The following is a 22309-nucleotide window of genomic DNA, read 5'->3' as shown; positions in this document are numbered from 1 at the left end:
GCTGCCTTACGGTGAGCAGGGTGGAAAGTGGAACGGAGGGGAGAGCCTGTGTTAGGTGGTTGGTGGTGGTCCCCGCCCCCTTACCCTCACATATAGTGTGTACGTGCAATACATCTCGCACCGGTACGGGTGCCTGCCTGATTGTTAAACAGTCTGCACTATTATTGCTATTTTGTGTTCCTTTTTATGATTGGAGGTGTACCCGTATCCAGGAAAGATACTGTAGGAGCAAGTTGACCCCTGGCTATATGGAATGAGCGCAAGCTACAATTGGGAATAGATCTGTGTAATATGTGTATACATAGCTCCCTCTGTCCCTCTTTCCCCCTCATGTGTCCCTCTTTCAGGGCTGATGGACAGATCTGTGTAATATGTGTATACATAGCTCCCCCTGTCCCTCTTTCCTCCTCATGTGTCCCTCTTTCAGGACTGATGGACAGATCTGTGTAATATGTGTATACATAGCTCCCCTGTCCCTCTGTCTTCCTCATGTGTCCCTCTTTCAGGACTGCTCTGGACGCGACCCCCCGCACATGCTCTCTCCCTCATAAACCACGCACGCCGTGCACACACTCCTGCCCCTGGACCCAGCATCCTCCTGCTCTAAGTGCCGCGCATGCACGGTAGCACAGAAGCACGGACACACACAGCAGGGGCCGCGGGGACACAGGAGTTTTATAGTATAGCATTATAGAATGGGACACATCTGTAAATGAAAATGTTATTCAAGAAAAATAGTAATGCTGATAATATTACATGGCTGACTGCAGGCGATTCCTCAAACAGAGGCTGCAGTTATCCTACTCACCACAAGATGGCGAGCTTTCCACTCCCACATGGAACGCACAGAAAGGGAGGAAATATAGCCAAACACAGGAAATGATGAAACAAAGAGAGGAAGTGATGTAGAAAAAAGCCAGGAAGTGATGCAGCCCAGGCAGGAAGTGATGTGGCACAACTGGAGGAGGAGTTGCAGGAGGTGGAGGGAACACAACACACGGCTGGAAGAGGTAATTGTGTGACTCTTGCTATATATTGAGGACTAATATATATTTGTTTACATTATATATAATTTATGTGTATATATACACTAATATATATTTCATATTAATATATATTTCAGGGATAATGGACAGATCTGTGTAATATGTGTATGCATAGCTCCACCTGTCCCTCTCCCCTCCTCATGTGTCCCTCTTTCAGGACTGATGGACAGATCTGTGTAATATGTGTATACATAGCTCCCCCTGTCCCTCTTTCCTCCTCATGTGTCCCTCTTTCAGGACTGATGGACAGATCTGTGTAATATGTGTATACATAGCTCCCCCTGTCCCTCTCTCCTCCTCATGTGTCCCTCTTTCAGGACTGATGGACAGATCTGTGTAATATGTGTATACATAGCTCCCCCTGTCCCTCTTTCCTCCTCATGTGTCCCTCTTTCTGGACTGATGTACAGATCTTTGTAATATGTGTATACATAGCACCCCCTGTCCCTCTTTCCTCCTCATGTGTCCCTCTTTCAGGACTGATAGACAGATCTGTGTAATATGTGTATACATAGCTCCCCCTGTCCCTCTTTCCTCCTCATGTGTCCCTCTTTCAGGACTGATGGACAGATCTGTGTAATATGTGTATACATAGCTCCCCCTGTCCCTCTTTCCTCCTCATGTGTCCCTCTTTCAGGACTGATGGACAGATCTGTGTAATATGTGTATACATAGCTCCCCCTGTCCCTCTTTCCTCCTCATGTGTCCCTCTTTCAGGACTGATGGACAGATCTGTGTAATATGTGTATACATAGCTCCCCCTGTCCCTCTTTCCTCCTCATGTGTCCCTCTTTCAGGACTGATGTACAGATCTGTGTAATATGTGTATACATAGCTCCCCCTGTCCCTCTTTCCTCCTCATGTGTCCCTCTTTCAGGACTGATGGACAGATCTGTGTAATATGTGTATACATAGCTCCCCCTGTCCCTCTTTCCTCCTCATGTGTCCCTCTTTCAGGACTGATGGACAGATCTGTGTAATATGTGTATACATAGCTCCCCCTGTCCCTCTTTCCTCCTCATGTGTCCCTCTTTCAGGACTGATGGACAGATCTGTGTAATATGTGTGTACCGTACATAGCTCCCCCTGTCCCTCTTTCCCCTTCATGTGTCCCTCTTTCAGGGCTGATGGACAGATCTGTGTAATATGTGTATACATAGCTCCTCCTGTCCCTCTTTCCTCCTCATGTCTCTCTCTTTTAGGGCTGATGGACAGATCTGTGTAATATGTGTATACATAGCTCCCCCTGTCCCTCTTTCCTCCTCATGTGTCCCTCTTTCAGGACTGATGGACAGATCTGTGTAATATGTGTATACATAGCTCCCCCTGTCCCTCTTTCCTCCTCATGTGTCCCTCTTTCAGGACTGATGGACAGATCTGTGTAATATGTGTATACATAGCTCCCCCTGTCCCTCTTTCCTCCTCATGTGTCCCTCTTTCAGGACTGATGGACAGATCTGTGTAATATGTGTATACATAGCTCCCCCTGTCCCTCTTTCCTCCTCATGTGTCCCTCTTTCAGGACTGATGGGTAGATCTGTGTAATATGTGTATACATAGCTCCCCCTGTCCCTCTTTCCTCCTCATGTGTCCCTCTTTCATGACTGATGTACAGATCTGTGTAATATGTGTATACATAGCTCCACCTGTCCCTCTTTCCTCCTCATGTGTCCCTCTTTCAGGACTGATGGACAGATCTGTGTAATATGTGTATACATAGCTCCCCTGTCCCTCTTTCCTCCACATGTGTCCCTCTTTCAGGACTGATGGACAGATCTGTGTAATATGTGTATACATAGCTCCCCGTGTCCCACTTTCCTCCTCATGTCATGTGTCCCTCTTTCAGGACTGAAGGACAGATCTGTGTAGTATGTGTATACATAGCTCCCTCTGTCCCTTTTTCCTCCTCATGTGTCCCTCTTTCAGGACTGATGTATAGATCTGTGTAATATGTGTATACATAGCTCCCCCTGTCCCTCTTTCCTCCTCATGTGTCCCTCTTTCAGGACTGATGGACAGATCTGTGTAATATGTGTATACATAGCTCCCCGTGTCCCACTTTCCTCCTCATGTCATGTGTCCCTCTTTCAGGACTGATGGACAGATCTGTGTAATATGTGTATACATAGCTCCCCCTGTCCCTTTTTCCTCCTTATGTGTCCCTCTTTCAGGACTGATGGACAGATCTGTGTAATATGTGTATACATAGCTCCCCCTGTCCCTCTTTCCTCCTCATGTGTCCCTCTTTCAGGACTGATGGACAGATCTGTGTAATATGTGTATACATAGCTCTCCCTGTCCCTCTTTCCTCCTCATGTGTCCCTCTTTCAGGACTGATGTATAGATCTGTGTAATATATGTATACATAGCTCCCCTTGTCCCTCTTTCCTCCTCATGTGTCCCTCTTTCAGGACTGATGGACAGATCTGTGTAATATGTGTATACATAGCTCCCCTCTGTCCCTCTTTCCTCCTCATGTGTCCCTCTTTCAGGACTAATGGACGGATCTGTGCAATATGTGTATTCGTAGCTCCCCCTGTCCCTCTTTCCTCCTCATGTGTCCCTCTTTCAGGACTGATGAACAGATCTGTGTAATATGTGTATACATAGCTCCCTCTGTCCCTCTTTCCTCCTCATGTGTCCCTCTTTCAGGACTGATGGACAGATCTGTGTAATATGTGTATACATAGCTCCCCCTGTCCCTCTTTCCTCCTCATGTGTCCCTCTTTCAGGACTGATGGACAGATCTGTGTAATATGTGTATACATAGCTCCCTCTGTCCCTCTTTCCTCCTCATGTGTCCCTCTTTCAGGACTGATGGACAGATCTGTGTAGTATGTGTATACATAGCTCCCCCTGTCCCTTTTTCCTCCTCATGTGTCCCTCTTTCAGGACTGATGGACAGATCTGTGTAATATGTGTATACATAGCTCCCCCTGTCCCTCTTTCCTCCTCATGTGTCCCTCTTTCAGGGTTGATGGACAGATCTGTGTAATATGTGTATACATAGCTCCCTCTGTCCCTCTTTCCTCCTCATGTGTCCCTCTTTCAGGACTGATGGACAGATCTGTGTAATATGTGTATACATAGCTCCCCCTGTCCCTCTTTCCTCCTCATGTGTCCCTCTTTCAGGACTGATGGACAGATCTGTGTAATATGTGTATACATAGCTCCCTCTGTCCTTCTTTCCTCCTCATGTGTCCCTCTTTCAGGACTGATGGACAGATCTGTGTAATATGTGTATACATAGCTCCCCCTGTCCTTCTTTCCTCCTCATGTGTCCCTCTTTCAGGACTGATGAACAGATCTGTGTAATATGTGTATACATAGCTCCCCCTGTCCCTCTTTCCTCCTCATGTGTCCCTCTTTCAGGGCTGATGGACAGATCTGTGTAATATGTGTATACATAGCTCCCCGTGTCCCACTTTCCTCCTCATGTCATGTGTCCCTCTTTCAGGACTGATGGACAGATCTGTGTAATATGTGTATATACATAGCTCCCTCTGTCCCTCTTTCCTTCTCATGTGTCCCTCTTTCAGGACTGATGGACTGATCTGTGTAATATGTGTATACATAGCTCCCTCTGTCCCTCTTTCCTCCTCATGTGTCCCTCTTTCAGGACTGATGGACAGATCTGTGTAGTATGTGTATACATAGCTCCCCCTGTCCCTTTTTCCTCCTCATGTGTCCCTCTTTCAGGACTGATGGACAGATCTGTGTAATATGTGTATACATAGCTCCCCCTGTCCCTCTCTCCTCCTCATGTGTCCCTCTTTCAGGACTGATGGACAGATCTGTGTAATATGTGTATACACAGCTCCCTCTGTCCCTCTTTCCTCCTCGTGTGTCTCTCTTTCAGGACTGATGGACAGATCTGTGTAATATGTGTATACATAGCTCCTCTGTCCCTCTTTCCTCCTCATGTGTCCCTCTTTCAGGACTGATGGACAGATCTGTGTAATATGTGTATACATAGCTCCCCCTGTCCCTTTTTCCTCCTCATGTGTCCCTCTTTCAGGACTGATGGACAGATCTGTGTAATATGTGTATACATAGCTCCCCCTGTCCCTCTCTCCTCCTCATGTGTCCCTCTTTCAGGACTGATGGACAGATCTGTGTAGTATGTGTATACATAGCTCCCCCTGTCCCTCTTCCCCCCTCATGTGTCCCTCTTTCAGGACTGATGGACAGATGTGTGTAATATGTGTATACATAGCTCCCCTCTGTCCCTCTTTCCTCCTCATGTGTCCCTCTTTCAGGACTGATGGACAGATCTGTGTAATATGTGTATACATAGCTCCCCCTGTCCCTTTTTCCTCCTCATGTGTCCCTCTTTCAGGACTGATGGACAGATCTGTGTAATATGTGTATACATAGCTCCCCCTGTCCCTCTCTCCTCCTCATGTGTCCCTCTTTCAGGACTGATGGACAGATCTGTGTAGTATGTGTATACATAGCTCCCCCTGTCCCTCTTCCCCCCTCATGTGTCCCTCTTTCAGGACTGATGGACAGATGTGTGTAATATGTGTATACATAGCTCCCTCTGTCCCTCTTTCCTGCTCATGTGTCCCTCTTTCAGGACTAATGGACGGATCTGTGCAATATGTGTATACATAGCTCCCCCTGTCCCTCTTTCCTCCTCATGTGTCCCTCTTTCAGGACTGATGGACAGATCTGTGTAATATGTGTATACATAGCTCCCCTCTGTCCCTCTTTCCTCCTCATGTGTCCCTCTTTCAGGACTGATGGACAGATCTGTGTAATATGTGTATACATAGCTCCCCCTGTCCCTCTCTCCTCCTCATGTGTCCCTCTTTCAGGACTGATGGACAGATCTGTGTAGTATGTGTATACATAGCTCCCCCTGTCCCTCTTCCCCCCTCATGTGTCACTCTTTCAGGACTGATGGACAGATCTGTGTAATATGTGTATACATAGCTCCCCCTGTCCCTTTTTCCTCCTCATGTGTCCCTCTTTCAGGACTGATGGACAGATCTGTGTAATATGTGTATACATAGCTCCCCCTGTCCCTCTCTCCTCCTCATGTGTCCCTCTTTCAGGACTGATGGACAGATCTGTGTAATATGTGTATACACAGCTCCCTCTGTCCCTCTTTCCTCCTCATGTGTCTCTCTTTCAGGACTGATGGACAGATCTGTGTAATATGTGTATACATAGCTCCCCCTGTCCCTTTTTCCTCCTCATGTGTCCCTCTTTCAGGACTGATGGACAGATCTGTGTAATATGTGTATACATAGCTCCCCCTGTCCCTCTCTCCTCCTCATGTGTCCCTCTTTCAGGACTGATGGACAGATCTGTGTAGTATGTGTATACATAGCTCCCCCTGTCCCTCTTCCCCCCTCATGTGTCCCTCTTTCAGGACTGATGGACAGATGTGTGTAATATGTGTATACATAGCTCCCTCTGTCCCTCTTTCCTCCTCATGTGTCCCTCTTTCAGGACTAATGGACGGATCTGTGCAATATGTGTATACATAGCTCCCCCTGTCCCTCTTTCCTCCTCATGTGTCCCTCTTTCAGGACTGATGGACAGATCTGTGTAATATGTGTATACATAGCTCCCCTCTGTCCCTCTTTCCTCCTCATGTGTCCCTCTTTCAGGGCTAATGGACGGATCTGTGCAATATGTGTATACATAGCTCCCCCTGTCCCTCTTTCCTCCGTATGTGTCCCTCTTTCAGGGCTGATGTACTGATCTGTGCAATATGTGTATACATAGCTCCCCGTGTCCCACTTTCCTCCTCATATCATGTGTCCCTCTTTCAGGACTGATGGACAGATCTGTGTAATATGTGTATACATAGCTCCCCTGTCCCTCTTTCCCCCTCATGTGTCTCTCTTTCAGGACTGATGGACAGGTCTGTGTAATATGTGTATACATAGCTCCCCCTGTCCCTCTTTCCTCCTCATGTGTCCCTCTTTCAGGACTGATGGACCCATCTGTGTAATATGTGTAGACATAGCTCCTTCTGTCACCCTTTCCTCCGCATGTGTCCCTCTTTCAGGGCTGATGGGCAGATATGTTTAATATGTGTATACATACATTTTGTACAGCAGAAGGAAATGGCAGCGCTTCCAAACAGACGCTGCACCTGAATTGACTACCTGCACAAGTATGCAGAGCTAGAATACCGGGCAAATTACACACCTTGCATTCAAAACAGGTACAGTAAAGGGGGGCGTTAGTTTCAGCATAAGTTGTGCACAAATTATGCCTAATAGACTCTCCTACGGCGGTGACGTGCCCCCACAGGAGAGAAACTAACCACTAATCTAGCAGTAAAACATATCAAAAAAGTGAAGCATATTCAAACAGTGAAAATTGTCTCCCAAAAAAAGGGTTAAAACCTCAACCTAACGTAACAGTGAAGCCTATTCAACAGTGAAACATATTCAACAGTGACTCATAGCTAGTCTAAAATTAAAAACATAATCCTTACCTGGTGCAGCTAGCCATAAACCGCTGCCGGCACTGCTGTACCTTCCCAGGAATGTGTGCATGGAGAGGAGGAGGGAAGCACCAGATCATGAGCAAGGCACACTGGGAGAGAGGACTGTGGTACTGAATGTGCAGGAGACCACAGCTTATGGGATATTATCACCCCTAGCAAATTATGTGTTTCTCTGTGCTCTGTGTATCACTGCTAATATCTCACTGCTATAATCTGTTATCCTTTACAGGACTGAGATCTGAGCTCAGAGAGCAAGAGAGGAGTGATCAGCAGTCTATGGAGGAGGGTGACATGAAGAGGACAAGTAAAGAGGAAGAAGAGGAGACGTATGTGAGGAGTGATCAGCAGTCTATGGAGGAGGGAGGCATGATGAGGACAAGTAAAGAGGAAGAAGAAGAGACGTATGTGAGGAGTGATCAGCAGTCTATGGAGGAGGGAGACATGATGGGGACAAGTAAAGAGGAAGAAGAAGAGACGTATGTGAGGAGTGATCAGCAGTCTATGGAGGAGGGAGACATGATGCGGACAAGTAAAGAGGAAGAAGAAGAGACGTATGTGAGGAGTGATCAGCAGTGTATGGAGGAGGGAGACATGATGCGGACAAGTAAAGAGGAAGAAGAAGAGACGTATGTGAGGAGTGATCAGCAGTCTATGGAGGAGGGAGACATGATGCGGACAAGTAAAGAGGAAGAAGAAGAGACGTATGTGAGGAGTGATCAGCAGTCTATGGAGGAGGGAGACATGATGGGGACAAGTAAAGAGGAAGAAGAAGAGACGTATGTGAGGAGTGATCAGCAGTCTATGGAGGAGGGAGACATGATGCGGACAAGTAAAGAGGAAGAAGAAGAGACGTATGTGAGGAGTGATCAGCAGTGTATGGAGGAGGGAGGCATGATGAGGACAAGTAAAGAGGAAGAAGAAGAGACGTATGTGAGGAGTGATCAGCAGTCTATGGAGGAGGGAGACATGATGGGGACAAGTAAAGAGGAAGAAGAAGAGACGTATGTGAGGAGTGATCAGCAGTCTATGGAGGAGGGAGACATGATGCGGACAAGTAAAGAGGAAGAAGAAGAGACGTATGTGAGGAGTGATCAGCAGTCTATGGAGGAGGGAGACATGATGCGGACAAGTAAAGAGGAAGAAGAAGAGACGTATGTGAGGAGTGATCAGCAGTCTATGGAGGAGGGAGACATGATGCGGACAAGTAAAGAGGAAGAAGAAGAGACATATATGAGGAGTGATCAGCAGTCTATGGAGGAGGGAGACATGATGGGGACAAGTAAAGAGGAAGAAGAAGAGACGTATGTGAGGAGTGATCAGCAGACTATGGAGGAGGGAGACATGATGAGGACAAGTAAAGAGGAAGAAGAAGAGACGTATGTGAGGAGTGATCAGCAGTCTATGGAGGAGGGAGACATGATGCGGACATGTAAAGAGGAAGAAGAAGAGACGTATGTGAGGAGTGATCAGCAGTCTATGGAGGAGGGAGACATGATGAGGACAAGTAAAGATGATGAAGAAGAGACGTATGTGAGGAGTGATCAGCAGTCTATGGAGGAGGGTGACATGAGGAGGACATGTAAAGAGGAAGAAGAAGAGACGTATGTGAGGAGTGATCAGCAGTCTATGGAGGAGGGGGACATGATGGGGACATGTAAAGAGGAAGAAGAAGAGATGTATGTGAGGAGTGATCAGCAGTCTATGGAGGAGGGAGACATGATGAGGACATGTAAAGAGGAAGAAGAAGAGACGTATGTGAGGAGTGATCAGCAGTCTATGGAGGAGGGGGACATGATGGGGACATGTAAAGAGGAAGAAGAAGAGATGTATGTGAGGGGTGATCAGCAGTCTATGGAGGAGGGAGACATGATGAGGACAAGTAAAGAGGAAGAAGAAGAGACGTATGTGAGGAGTGATCAGCAGTCTATGGAGGAGGGGGACATGATGGGGACATGTAAAGAGGAAGAAGAAGAGATGTATGTGAGGAGTGATCAGCAGTCTATGGAGGAGGGAGACATGATGAGGACATGTAAAGAGGAAGAAGAAGAGACGTATGTGAGGAGTGATCAGCAGTCTATGGAGGAGGGAGACATGATGAGGACATGTAAAGAGGAAGAAGAAGAGACATATGTGAGGAGTGATCAGCAGTCTATGGAGGAGGGTGACATGATGAGGACAAGTAAAGAGGAGGAAGAGACGTATGTGAGGAGTGATCAGCAGTGTATGGAGGAGGGTGACATGATGAGGACATGTAAAGAGGAAGAAGAAGAGACATATGTGAGGAGTGATCAGCAGTCTATGGAGGAGGGTGACATGATGAGGACAAGTAAAGAGGAAGAAGAAGAGACGTATGTGAGGAGTGATCAGCAGTGTATGGAGGAGGGTGACATGATGAGGACAAGTAAAGAGGAAGAAGAGACGTATGTGAGGGGTGATCAGCAGTCTATGGAGGAGGGAGACATGATGAGGACAAGTAAAGAGGAACAAGAAGAGACGTATGTGAGGAGTGATCAGCAGTCTATGGAGGAGGGAGACATGATGAGGACAATTAAAAAGGAAGAAGAAGAGACGTATGTGAGGAGTGATCAGCAGTCTATGGAGGAGGGAGACATGATGCGGACAAGTAAAGAGGAAGAAGAAGAGACGTATGTGAGGGGTGATCAGCAGTCTATGGAGGAGGGAGACATGATGAGGACAATTAAAAAGGAAGAAGAAGAGACATATGTGAGGAGTGATCAGCAGTCTATGGAGGAGGGTGACATGATGAGGACAAGTAAAGAGGAAGAAGAAGAGACGTATGTGAGGAGTGATCAGCAGTGTATGGAGGAGGGTGACATGATGAGGACAAGTAAAGAGGAAGAAGAGACGTATGTGAGGGGTGATCAGCAGTCTATGGAGGAGGGAGACATGATGAGGACAAGTAAAGAGGAAGAAGAAGAGACGTATGTGAGGGGTGATCAGCAGTCTATGGAGCAGGGTGACATGATGAGGACAATTAAAAAGGAAGAAGAAGAGACGTATGTGAGGAGTGATCAGCAGTCTATGGAGGAGGGAGACATGATGCGGACAAGTAAAGAGGAAGAAGAAGAGACGTATGTGAGGCGTGATCAGCAGTGTATGGAGGAGGGAGGCATGATGAGGACAAGTAAAGAGGAAGAAGAAGAGACGTATGTGAGGAGTGATCAGCAGTCTATGGAGGAGGGTGACATGATGAGGACAAGTAAAGAGGAAGAAGAAGAGACGTATGTGAGGGGTGATCAGCAGTCTATGGAGGAGGGAGACATGATGAGGACAAGTAAAGAGGAAGAAGAAGAGACGTATGTGAGGAGTGATCAGCAGTCTATGGAGGAGGGTGACATGATGAGGACAAGTAAAGAGGAAGAAGAAGAGACGTATGTGAGGAGTGATCAGCAGTCTATGGAGGAGGGAGACATGATGCGGACAAGTAAAGAGGAAGAAGAAGAGACGTATGTGAGGAGTGATCAGCAGTCTATGGAGGAGGGAGACATGATGAGGACAAGTAAAGAGGAAGAAGAAGAGACAAATGTGAGGAGTGATCAGCAGTCTATGGGGGAGGGTGACATGATGAGGACAAGTAAAGAGGAAGAAGAAGAGACATATGTGAGGAGTGATCAGCAGACTATGGAGGAGGGAGACATGATGAGGACAAGTAAAGAGGAAGAAGAAGAGACGTATGTGAGGAGTGATCAGCAGTGTATGGAGGAGGGAGACATGATGCGGACATGTAAAGAGGAAGAAGAAGAGACGTATGTGAGGAGTGATCAGCAGTCTATGGAGGAGGGTGACATGATGCGGACATGTAAAGAGGAAGAAGAGGAGACGTATGTGAGGAGTGATCAGCAGTCTATGGAGGAGGGAGACATGATGAGGACAAGTAAAGAGGAAGAAGAAGAGACATATGTGAGGAGTGATCAGCAGACTATGGAGGAGGGAGACATGATGAGGACAAGTAAAGAGGAAGAAGAAGAGACGTATGTGAGGAGTGATCAGCAGTGTATGGAGGAGGGAGACATGATGCGGACATGTAAAGAGGAAGAAGAGGAGACGTATGTGAGGAGTGATCAGCAGTCTATGGAGGAGGGAGACATGATGCGGACAAGTAAAGATGATGAAGAAGAGACGTATGTGAGGAGTGATCAGCAGTTTATAGAAAAGGGTGACATGATGAGGACCTGTAAAGAGGAAGAAGAAGAGATGTATGTGAGGAGTGATCATAAGTCTATGGAGGAGGGAGACATGATGCGGACAAGTAAAGATGATGAAGAAGAGACGTATGTGAGGAGTGATCAGCAGTCTATGGAGGAGGGTGTCATGATGAGGACAAGTAAAGATGATGAAGAAGAGACGTATGTGAGGAGTGATCAGCAGTCTATGGAGGAGGGTGACATGATAAGGACATGTAAAGAGGAAGAAGAAGAGACGTATGTGAGGAGTGATCAGCAGTCTATGGAGGAGGGTGACAAGATGAGGACAAGTAAAGAGGAAGAAGAGACATATGTGAGGAGTGATCAGCAGTCTAAGGAGGAGGGAGACATGATGAGGACAAGTAAAGAGGAAGAAGAAGAGACGTATGTGAGGAGTGATCAGCAGTCTATGGAGGAGAGTGACATGATGAGGACAAGTAAAGAGGAAGAAGAGGAGACATATGTGAGGAGTGATCAGCAGTCTATGGAGGAGGGTGACATGATGAGGACAAGTAAAGAGGAAGAAGAAGAGACATATGTGAGGAGTGATCTGCAGTCTATGGGGGAGGGTGACATGATGAGGACATGTAAAGAGGAAGAAGAAGAGACGTATGTGAGGAGTGATCAGCAGTCTATGGAGAAGGGTGACATGATGCGGACAAGTAAAGAGGAAGAAGAGACATATGTGAGGAGTGATCAGCAGTCTATGGAGGAGGGAGACATGATGAGGACAAGTAAAGATGATGAAGAAGAGACGTATGTGAGGAGTGATCAGCAGTCTATGGAGGAGGGTGACAAGATGAGGACAAGTAAAGAGGAAGAAGAGACATATGTGAGGAGTGATCAGCAGTCTATGGAGGAGGGAGACATGATGAGGACAAGTAAAGAGGAAGAAGAAGAGACGTATGTGAGGAGTGATCAGCAGTCTATGGAGGAGGGAGACATGATGCGGACATGTAAAGAGGAAGAAGAAGAGACGTATGTGAGGAGTGATCAGCAGTCTATGGAGGAGGGAGACATGATGCGGACAAGTAAAGATGATGAAGAAGAGACGTATGTGAGGAGTGATCAGCAGTTTATAGAAAAGGGTGACATGATGAGGACCTGTAAAGAGGAAGAAGAAGAGATGTATGTGAGGAGTGATCAGCAGTCTATGGAGGAGGGTGACAAGATGAGGACAAGTAAAGAGGAAGAAGAGACATATGTGAGGAGTGATCAGCAGTCTATGGAGGAGGGAGACATGATGAGGACAAGTAAAGAGGAAGAAGAAGAGACGTATGTGAGGAGTGATCAGCAGTCTATGGAGGAGAGTGACATGATAAGGACAAGTAAAGAGGAAGAAGAGGAGACATATGTGAGGAGTGATCAGCAGTCTATGGAGGAGGGTGACATGATGAGGACAAGTAAAGAGGAAGAAGAGGAGACATATGTGAGGAGTGATCAGCAGTCTATGGTGGAGGGAGACATGATGCGGACAAGTAAAGATGATGAAGAAGAGACGTATGTGAGGAGTGATCAGCAGTCTATGGAGGAGGGTGACATGATGAGGACAAGTAAAGATGATGAAGAAGAGACGTATGTGAGGAGTGATCAGCAGTCTATGGAGGAGGGTGACATGATAAGGACATGTAAAGAGGAAGAAGAAGAGACGTATGTGAGGAGTGATCAGCAGTCTATGGAGGAGGGTGACAAGATGAGGACAAGTAAAGAGGAAGAAGAGACATATGTGAGGAGTGATCAGCAGTCTATGGAGGAGGGAGACATGATGAGGACAAGTAAAGAGGAAGAAGAAGAGACGTATGTGAGGAGTGATCAGCAGTCTATGGAGGAGAGTGACATGATAAGGACAAGTAAAGAGGAAGAAGAGGAGACATATGTGAGGAGTGATCAGCAGTCTATGGAGGAGGGTGACATGATGAGGACAAGTAAAGAGGAAGAAGAAGAGACATATGTGAGGAGTGATCTGCAGTCTATGGGGGAGGGTGACATGATGAGGACATGTAAAGAGGAAGAAGAAGAGACGTATGTGAGGAGTGATCAGCAGTCTATGGAGAAGGGTGACATGATGCGGACAAGTAAAGAGGAAGAAGAGACATATGTGAGGAGTGATCAGCAGTCTATGGAGGAGGGAGACATGATGAGGACAAGTAAAGATGATGAAGAAGAGACGTATGTGAGGAGTGATCAGCAGTCTATGGAGGAGGGTGACAAGATGAGGACAAGTAAAGAGGAAGAAGAGACATATGTGAGGAGTGATCAGCAGTCTATGGAGGAGGGAGACATGATGAGGACAAGTAAAGAGGAAGAAGAAGAGACGTATGTGAGGAGTGATCAGCAGTCTATGGAGGAGAGTGACATGATGAGGACAAGTAAAGAGGAAGAAGAGGAGACATATGTGAGGAGTGATCAGCAGTCTATGGAGGAGGGTGACATGATGAGGACAAGTAAAGAGGAAGAAGAAGAGACATATGTGAGGAGTGATCTGCAGTCTATGGGGGAGGGTGACATGATGAGGACATGTAAAGAGGAAGAAGAAGAGACGTATGTGAGGAGTGATCAGCAGTCTATGGAGAAGGGTGACATGATGCGGACAAGTAAAGAGGAAGAAGAGACATATGTTAGGAGTGATCAGCAGTCTATGGAGGAGGGTGACATGATGAGGACAAGTAAAGAGGAAGAAGAAGAGACATATGTGAGGAGTGATCTGCAGTCTATGGGGGAGGGTGACATGATGAGGACATGTAAAGAGGAAGAAGAAGAGACGTATGTGAGGAGTGATCAGCAGTCTATGGAGAAGGGTGACATGATGCGGACAAGTAAAGAGGAAGAAGAGACATATGTGAGGAGTGATCAGCAGTCTATGGTGGAGGGTGACATGATGAGGACAAGTAAAGAGGAAGAAGAGACGTATGTGAGGAGTGATCAGCAGTCTATGGGGGAGGGTGACATGATGAGGACAAGTAAAAAGGAAGAAGAAGAGATGTATGTGAGGAGTGATCAGCAGTCTATGGAGGAGGGAGGCATGATGAGGACAATTAAAGAGGAACAAGAAGAGACGTATGTGAGGAGTGATCAGCAGTCTATGGAGGAGGGAGACATGATGAGGACAATTAAAAAGGAAGAAGAAGAGACGTATGTGAGGAGTGATCAGCAGTCTATGGAGGAGGGAGACATGATGCGGACAAGTAAAGAGGAAGAAGAAGAGACGTATGTGAGGAGTGATCAGCAGTCTATGGAGGAGGGAGACATGATGAGGACAATTAAAAAGGAAGAAGAAGAGACATATGTGAGGAGTGATCAGCAGTCTATGGAGGAGGGTGACATGATGAGGACAAGTAAAGAGGAAGAAGAAGAGACGTATGTGAGGGGTGATCAGCAGTCTATGGAGGAGGGAGACATGATGAGGACATGTAAAGAGGAAGAAGAGACATATGTGAGGAGTGATCAGCAGTCTATGGAGGAGGGTGACATGATGAGGACAAGTAAAGAGGAAGAAGAAGAGACGTATGTGAGGAGTGATCAGCAGTCTATGGTGGAGAGTGACATGATGGGGACAAGTAAAGAGGAAGAAGAAGAGACGTATGTGAGGAATGATCAGCAGTCTATGGAGGAGGGTGACATGATGAGGACAAGTAAAGAGGAAGAAGAAGAGACGTATGTGAGGAGTGATCAGCAGTCTGTGGAGGAGGGCGACATGATGAAGACAAGTAAAGAGGAAGAAGAAGAGACATATGTGAGGAGTGATCAGCAGTCTATGGAGGAGGGAGACATGATGCGGACAAGTAAAGAGGAAGAAGAAGAGACGTATGTGAGGCGTGATCAGCAGTCTATGGAGGAGGGAGACATGATGAGGACAAGTAAAGAGGAAGAAGAAGAGACAAATGTGAGGAGTGATCAGCAGTCTATGGGGGAGGGTGACATGATGAGGACAAGTAAAGAGGAAGAAGAAGAGACATATGTGAGGAGTGATCAGCAGACTATGGAGGAGGGAGACATGATGAGGACAAGTAAAGAGGAAGAAGAAGAGACGTATGTGAGGAGTGATCAGCAGTGTATGGAGGAGGGTGACATGATGCGGACATGTAAAGAGGAAGAAGAAGAGACGTATGTGAGGAGTGATCAGCAGTCTAGGGAGGAGGGTGACATAATGAGGACAAGTACAGAGGAAGAAGAAGAGACGTATGTGAGGAGTGATCAGCAGTCTATGGAGGAGGGAGACATGATGAGGACAAGTAAAGAGGAAGAAGAAGAGACATATGTGAGGAGTGATCAGCAGACTATGGAGGAGGGAGACATGATGAGGACAAGTAAAGAGGAAGAAGAAGAGACGTATGTGAGGAGTGATCAGCAGTGTATGGAGGAGGGAGACATGATGCGGACATGTAAAGAGGAAGAAGAGGAGACGTATGTGAGGAGTGATCAGCAGTCTATGGAGGAGGGAGACATGATGCGGACAAGTAAAGATGATGAAGAAGAGACGTATGTGAGGAGTGATCAGCAGTTTATAGAAAAGGGTGACATGATGAGGACCTGTAAAGAGGAAGAAGAAGAGATGTATGTGAGGAGTGATCATAAGTCTATGGAGGAGGGAGACATGATGCGGACAAGTAAAGATGATGAAGAAGAGACGTATGTGAGGAGTGATCAGCAGTCTATGGAGGAGGGTGTCATGATGAGGACAAGTAAAGATGATGAAGAAGAGACGTATGTGAGGAGTGATCAGCAGTCTATGGAGGAGGGTGACATGATAAGGACATGTAAAGAGGAAGAAGAAGAGACGTATGTGAGGAGTGATCAGCAGTCTATGGAGGAGGGTGACAAGATGAGGACAAGTAAAGAGGAAGAAGAGACATATGTGAGGAGTGATCAGCAGTCTATGGAGGAGGGAGACATGATGAGGACAAGTAAAGAGGAAGAAGAAGAGACATATGTGAGGAGTGATCAGCAGTGTATGGAGGAGGGTGACAAGATGAGGACAAGTAAAGAGGAAGAAGAGACATATGTGAGGAGTGATCAGCAGTCTATGGAGGAGGGAGACATGATGAGGACAAGTAAAGAGGAAGAAGAAGAGACGTATGTGAGGAGTGATCAGCAGTCTATGGAGGAGGGAGACATGATGAGGACAAGTAAAGAGGAAGAAGAAGAGACGTATGTGAGGAGTGATCAGCAGTCTATGGAGGAGAGTGACATGATGAGGACAAGTAAAGAGGAAGAAGAGGAGACATATGTGAGGAGTGATCAGCAGTCTATGGAGGAGGGTGACATGATGAGGACAAGTAAAGAGGAAGAAGAAGAGACATATGTGAGGAGTGATCTGCAGTCTATGGGGGAGGGTGACATGATGAGGACATGTAAAGAGGAAGAAGAAGAGACGTATGTGAGGAGTGATCAGCAGTCTATGGAGAAGGGTGACATGATGCGGACAAGTAAAGAGGAAGAAGAGACATATGTGAGGAGTGATCAGCAGTCTATGGAGGAGGGAGACATGATGAGGACAAGTAAAGATGATGAAGAAGAGACGTATGTGAGGAGTGATCAGCAGTCTATGGAGGAGGGTGACAAGATGAGGACAAGTAAAGAGGAAGAAGAGACATATGTGAGGAGTGATCAGCAGTCTATGGAGGAGGGAGACATGATGAGGACAAGTAAAGAGGAAGAAGAAGAGACGTATGTGAGGAGTGATCAGCAGTCTATGGAGGAGGGAGACATGATGCGGACATGTAAAGAGGAAGAAGAAGAGACGTATGTGAGGAGTGATCAGCAGTCTATGGAGGAGGGAGACATGATGCGGACAAGTAAAGATGATGAAGAAGAGACGTATGTGAGGAGTGATCAGCAGTTTATAGAAAAGGGTGACATGATGAGGACCTGTAAAGAGGAAGAAGAAGAGATGTATGTGAGGAGTGATCAGCAGTCTATGGAGGAGGGAGACATGATGCGGACAAGTAAAGATGATGAAGAAGAGACGTATGTGAGGCGTGATCAGCAGTCTATGGAGGAGGGTGACATGATGAGGACAATTAAAGAGGAAGAAGAAGAGACGTATGTGAGGAGTGATAAGCAGTCTATGGAGGAGGGAGACATGATGAGGACAAGTAAAGAGGAAGAAGAAGAGACGTATGTGAGGAGTGATCAGCAGTGTATGGAGGAGGGTGACATGATGAGGACAAGTAAAGAGGAAGAAGAAGAGACGTATGTGAGGAGTGATAAGCAGTCTATGGAGGAGGGAGACATGATGAGGACAAGTAAAGAGGAAGAAGAAGAGACGTATGTGAGGAGTGATAAGCAGTCTATGGAGGAGGGAGACATGATGAGGACAAGTAAAGAGGAAGAAGAAGAGACGTATGTGAGGAGTGATCAGCAGTGTATGGAGGAGGGTGACATGATGAGGACAAGTAAAGAGGAAGAAGAAGAGATGTATGTGAGGAGTGATCAGCAGTCTATGGAGGAGGGTGACATGATAAGGACATGTAAAGAGGAAGAAGAAGAGACGTATGTGAGGAGTGATCAGCAGTCTATGGAGGAGGGTGACAAGATGAGGACAAGTAAAGAGGAAGAAGAGACATATGTGAGGAGTGATCAGCAGTCTATGGAGGAGGGAGACATGATGAGGACAAGTAAAGAGGAAGAAGAAGAGACGTATGTGAGGAGTGATCAGCAGTCTATGGAGGAGAGTGACATGATAAGGACAAGTAAAGAGGAAGAAGAGGAGACATATGTGAGGAGTGATCAGCAGTCTATGGAGGAGGGTGACATGATGAGGACAAGTAAAGAGGAAGAAGAAGAGACATATGTGAGGAGTGATCTGCAGTCTATGGGGGAGGGTGACATGATGAGGACATGTAAAGAGGAAGAAGAAGAGACGTATGTGAGGAGTGATCAGCAGTCTATGGAGAAGGGTGACATGATGCGGACAAGTAAAGAGGAAGAAGAGACATATGTGAGGAGTGATCAGCAGTCTATGGAGGAGGGAGACATGATGAGGACAAGTAAAGATGATGAAGAAGAGACGTATGTGAGGAGTGATCAGCAGTCTATGGAGGAGGGTGACAAGATGAGGACAAGTAAAGAGGAAGAAGAGACATATGTGAGGAGTGATCAGCAGTCTATGGAGGAGGGAGACATGATGAGGACAAGTAAAGAGGAAGAAGAAGAGACGTATGTGAGGAGTGATCAGCAGTCTATGGAGGAGAGTGACATGATGAGGACAAGTAAAGAGGAAGAAGAGGAGACATATGTGAGGAGTGATCAGCAGTCTATGGAGGAGGGTGACATGATGAGGACAAGTAAAGAGGAAGAAGAAGAGACATATGTGAGGAGTGATCTGCAGTCTATGGGGGAGGGTGACATGATGAGGACATGTAAAGAGGAAGAAGAAGAGACGTATGTGAGGAGTGATCAGCAGTCTATGGAGAAGGGTGACATGATGCGGACAAGTAAAGAGGAAGAAGAGACATATGTTAGGAGTGATCAGCAGTCTATGGAGGAGGGTGACATGATGAGGACAAGTAAAGAGGAAGAAGAAGAGACATATGTGAGGAGTGATCTGCAGTCTATGGGGGAGGGTGACATGATGAGGACATGTAAAGAGGAAGAAGAAGAGACGTATGTGAGGAGTGATCAGCAGTCTATGGAGAAGGGTGACATGATGCGGACAAGTAAAGAGGAAGAAGAGACATATGTGAGGAGTGATCAGCAGTCTATGGTGGAGGGTGACATGATGAGGACAAGTAAAGAGGAAGAAGAGACGTATGTGAGGAGTGATCAGCAGTCTATGGGGGAGGGTGACATGATGAGGACAAGTAAAAAGGAAGAAGAAGAGATGTATGTGAGGAGTGATCAGCAGTCTATGGAGGAGGGAGGCATGATGAGGACAATTAAAGAGGAAGAAGAAGAGACGTATGTGAGGAGTGATCAGCAGTCTATGGAGGAGGGTGACATGATGAGGACAAGTAAAGAGGAGGACAATGTTACAGAGGGCAGAACAAGTGAGTATTCAGTATTGTGTTTATACCTCCATGCAGTCACATTACTGTACACAGATTGGTCACAGTAGGGGTGACTTAGTGTTAGTGGCCTGTAATAAGCTGATAATGGTCACTGTACATTACTGCACACAGATTGGTCACAGTAGGGGGTGACTTAGTGTTACCGGCCTGTAATAAGCTGATAATGGTCACTGTACATTACTGTACACAGATTGGTCACAGTAGGGGTGACTTAGTGTTACAGGCCTGTAATAAGCTGATAATGGTCACTGTACATTACTGTACACAGATTGGTCACAGTAGGGATGACTTAGTGTTACCGGCCTGTAATAAGCTGATAATGGTCGCTGTACATTACTGTACACAGATTGGTCACAGTAGGGGTGACTTAGTGTTACTGGCCTGTAATAAGCTGATAATGGTCACTGTACATTACTGTACACAGATTGGTCACAGTAGGGGGTGACTTAGTGTTACCGGCCTGTAATAAGCTGATAATGGTCACTGTACATTACTGTACACAGATTGGTCACAGTAGGGGGTGACTTAGTGTTACCGGCCTGTAATAAGCTGATAATGGTCACTGTACATTACTGTACACAGATTGGTCACAGTAGGGGTGACTTAGTGTTACAGGCCTGTAATAAGCTGATAATGGTCACTGTACATTACTGTACACAGATTGGTCACAGTAGGGATGACTTAGTGTTACCGGCCTGTAATAAGCTGATAATGGTCGCTGTACATTACTGTACACAGATTGGTCACAGTAGGGGTGACTTAGTGTTACTGGCCTGTAATAAGCTGATAATGGTCACTGTACATTACTGTACACAGATTGGTCACAGTAGGGGGTGACTTAGTGTTACCGGCCTGTAATAAGCTGATAATGGTCACTGTACATTACTGTACACAGATTGGTCACAGTAGGGGGTGACTTAGTGTTACCGGCCTGTAATAAGCTGATAATGGTCACTGTACATTACTGTACACAGATTGGTCACAGTAGGGGTGACTTAGTGTTACAGGCCTGTAATAAGCTGATAATGGTCACTGTACATTACTGTACACAGATTGGTCACAGTAGGGATGACTTAGTGTTACCGGCCTGTAATAAGCTGATAATGGTCGCTGTACATTACTGTACACAGATTGGTCACAGTAGGGGTGACTTAGTGTTACTGGCCTGTAATAAGCTGATAATGGTCACTGTACATTACTGTACACAGATTGGTCACAGTAGGGGGTGACTTAGTGTTACCGGCCTGTAATAAGCTGATAATGGTCACTGTACATTACTGTACACAGATTGGTCACAGTAGGGGTGACTTAGTGTTACTGGCCTGTAATAAGCTGATAATGGTCACTGTACATTACTGTACACAGATTGGTCACAGTAGGGGTGACTTAGTGTTACTGGCCTGTAATAAGCTGATAATGGTCACTGTACATTACTGTACACAGATTGGTCACAGTAGGGGTGACTTAGTGTTACCGGCCTGTAATAAGCTAATAATGGTCACTGTACATTACTGTACACAGATTGGTCACAGTAGGTGGTGACTTAGTGTTACTGGCCTGTAATACGCTAATAATGGTCACTGTACATTACTGTACACAGATTGGTCACAGTAGGGGGAGTTAGTGTTACTGGCCTGTAATAAGCTGATAATGGTCACTGCACATTACTGTACACAGATTGGTCACAGTAGAGGGTAACTTAGTGTTACTGGCCTGTAATAAGCTGATAATGGTCACTGTACATTACTGTACACAGACTGGTCACAGTAGGGGAGTTAGTGTTACTGGTCTGTAATAAGCTGATAATGGTCGCTGTACATTACTGTACACAGATTGGTCACAGTAGGGGGTGACTTAGTGTTACTGGCCTGTAATAAGCTGATAATGGTCACTGTACATTACTGTACACAGATTGGTCACAGTAGGGGTGACTTAGTGTTACCGACCTGTAATAAGCTGATAATGGTCATTGCACATTACTGTACACAGATTGGTAACAGTAGGGGGGGAGTTAGTGTTACTGGCCTGTAATAAGCTGATAATGGTCACTGCGCATTACTGTACACAGATTGGTCACAGTAGGGGGTGACTTAGTGTTACTGGCCTGTAATAAGCTGATAATGGTCACTGTACATTACTGTATTCAGATTGGTCACAGTAGGGGTGACTTAGTGTTACTGGCCTGCAATAAGCTGATAATGGTCACTGTACATTACTGTACACCGATTGGTCACAGTAGGGGTGACTTAGTGTTACTGGCCTGTAATAAGCTGATAATGGTCACTGTACATTACTGTACACAGATTGGTCACAGTAGGGGTGACTTAGTGTTACTGGCCTGTAATAAGCTGATAATGGTCACTGGACATTACTGTACACAGATTGGTCACAGTAGGGGTGACTTAGTGTTACTGGCCTGTAATAAGCTGATAATGGTCAGTGTACATTACTGTATTCAGATTGGTCATAGTAGGGGGTGACTTAGTGTTACCGACCTGTAATAAGCTGATAATGGTCACTGTACATTACTGTACACAAATTGGTCACAGTAGGGGGTGACTTAGTGTTACTGGCCTG

At 46.2% G+C, this 22309-nt stretch overlaps 1 protein-coding gene across 2 annotated transcripts in view; it reads left to right on the top strand.

The window, feature by feature from the left end:
* Positions 1-22309, top strand: part of LOC137535602 (zinc finger protein 585A-like) — a 393680-nt gene that overhangs the window by 360117 nt on the left and 11254 nt on the right. The window contains exon 1 of one of the 2 annotated variants that reach the window (XM_068257456.1): positions 19570-19711. The exons of the other annotated variant lie outside the window; for it this stretch is intronic. Coding sequence (XP_068113557.1) covers positions 19573-19711 — 139 coding nt within the window. The 5' untranslated portion in view covers positions 19570-19572. Of the gene's footprint in view, positions 1-19569; positions 19712-22309 lie in introns of those variants that run through there. 2 annotated transcript variants of the gene reach the window in all.

Source organism: Hyperolius riggenbachi, chromosome 10 (genome assembly GCF_040937935.1).
Source record: "Hyperolius riggenbachi isolate aHypRig1 chromosome 10, aHypRig1.pri, whole genome shotgun sequence".
In the NCBI taxonomy this organism is placed as follows: domain Eukaryota; kingdom Metazoa; phylum Chordata; class Amphibia; order Anura; family Hyperoliidae; genus Hyperolius; species Hyperolius riggenbachi.
The sequence above is the reverse complement of the archived record's forward strand: the minus strand, read 5'-3'. Positions and strand labels throughout refer to the sequence as shown.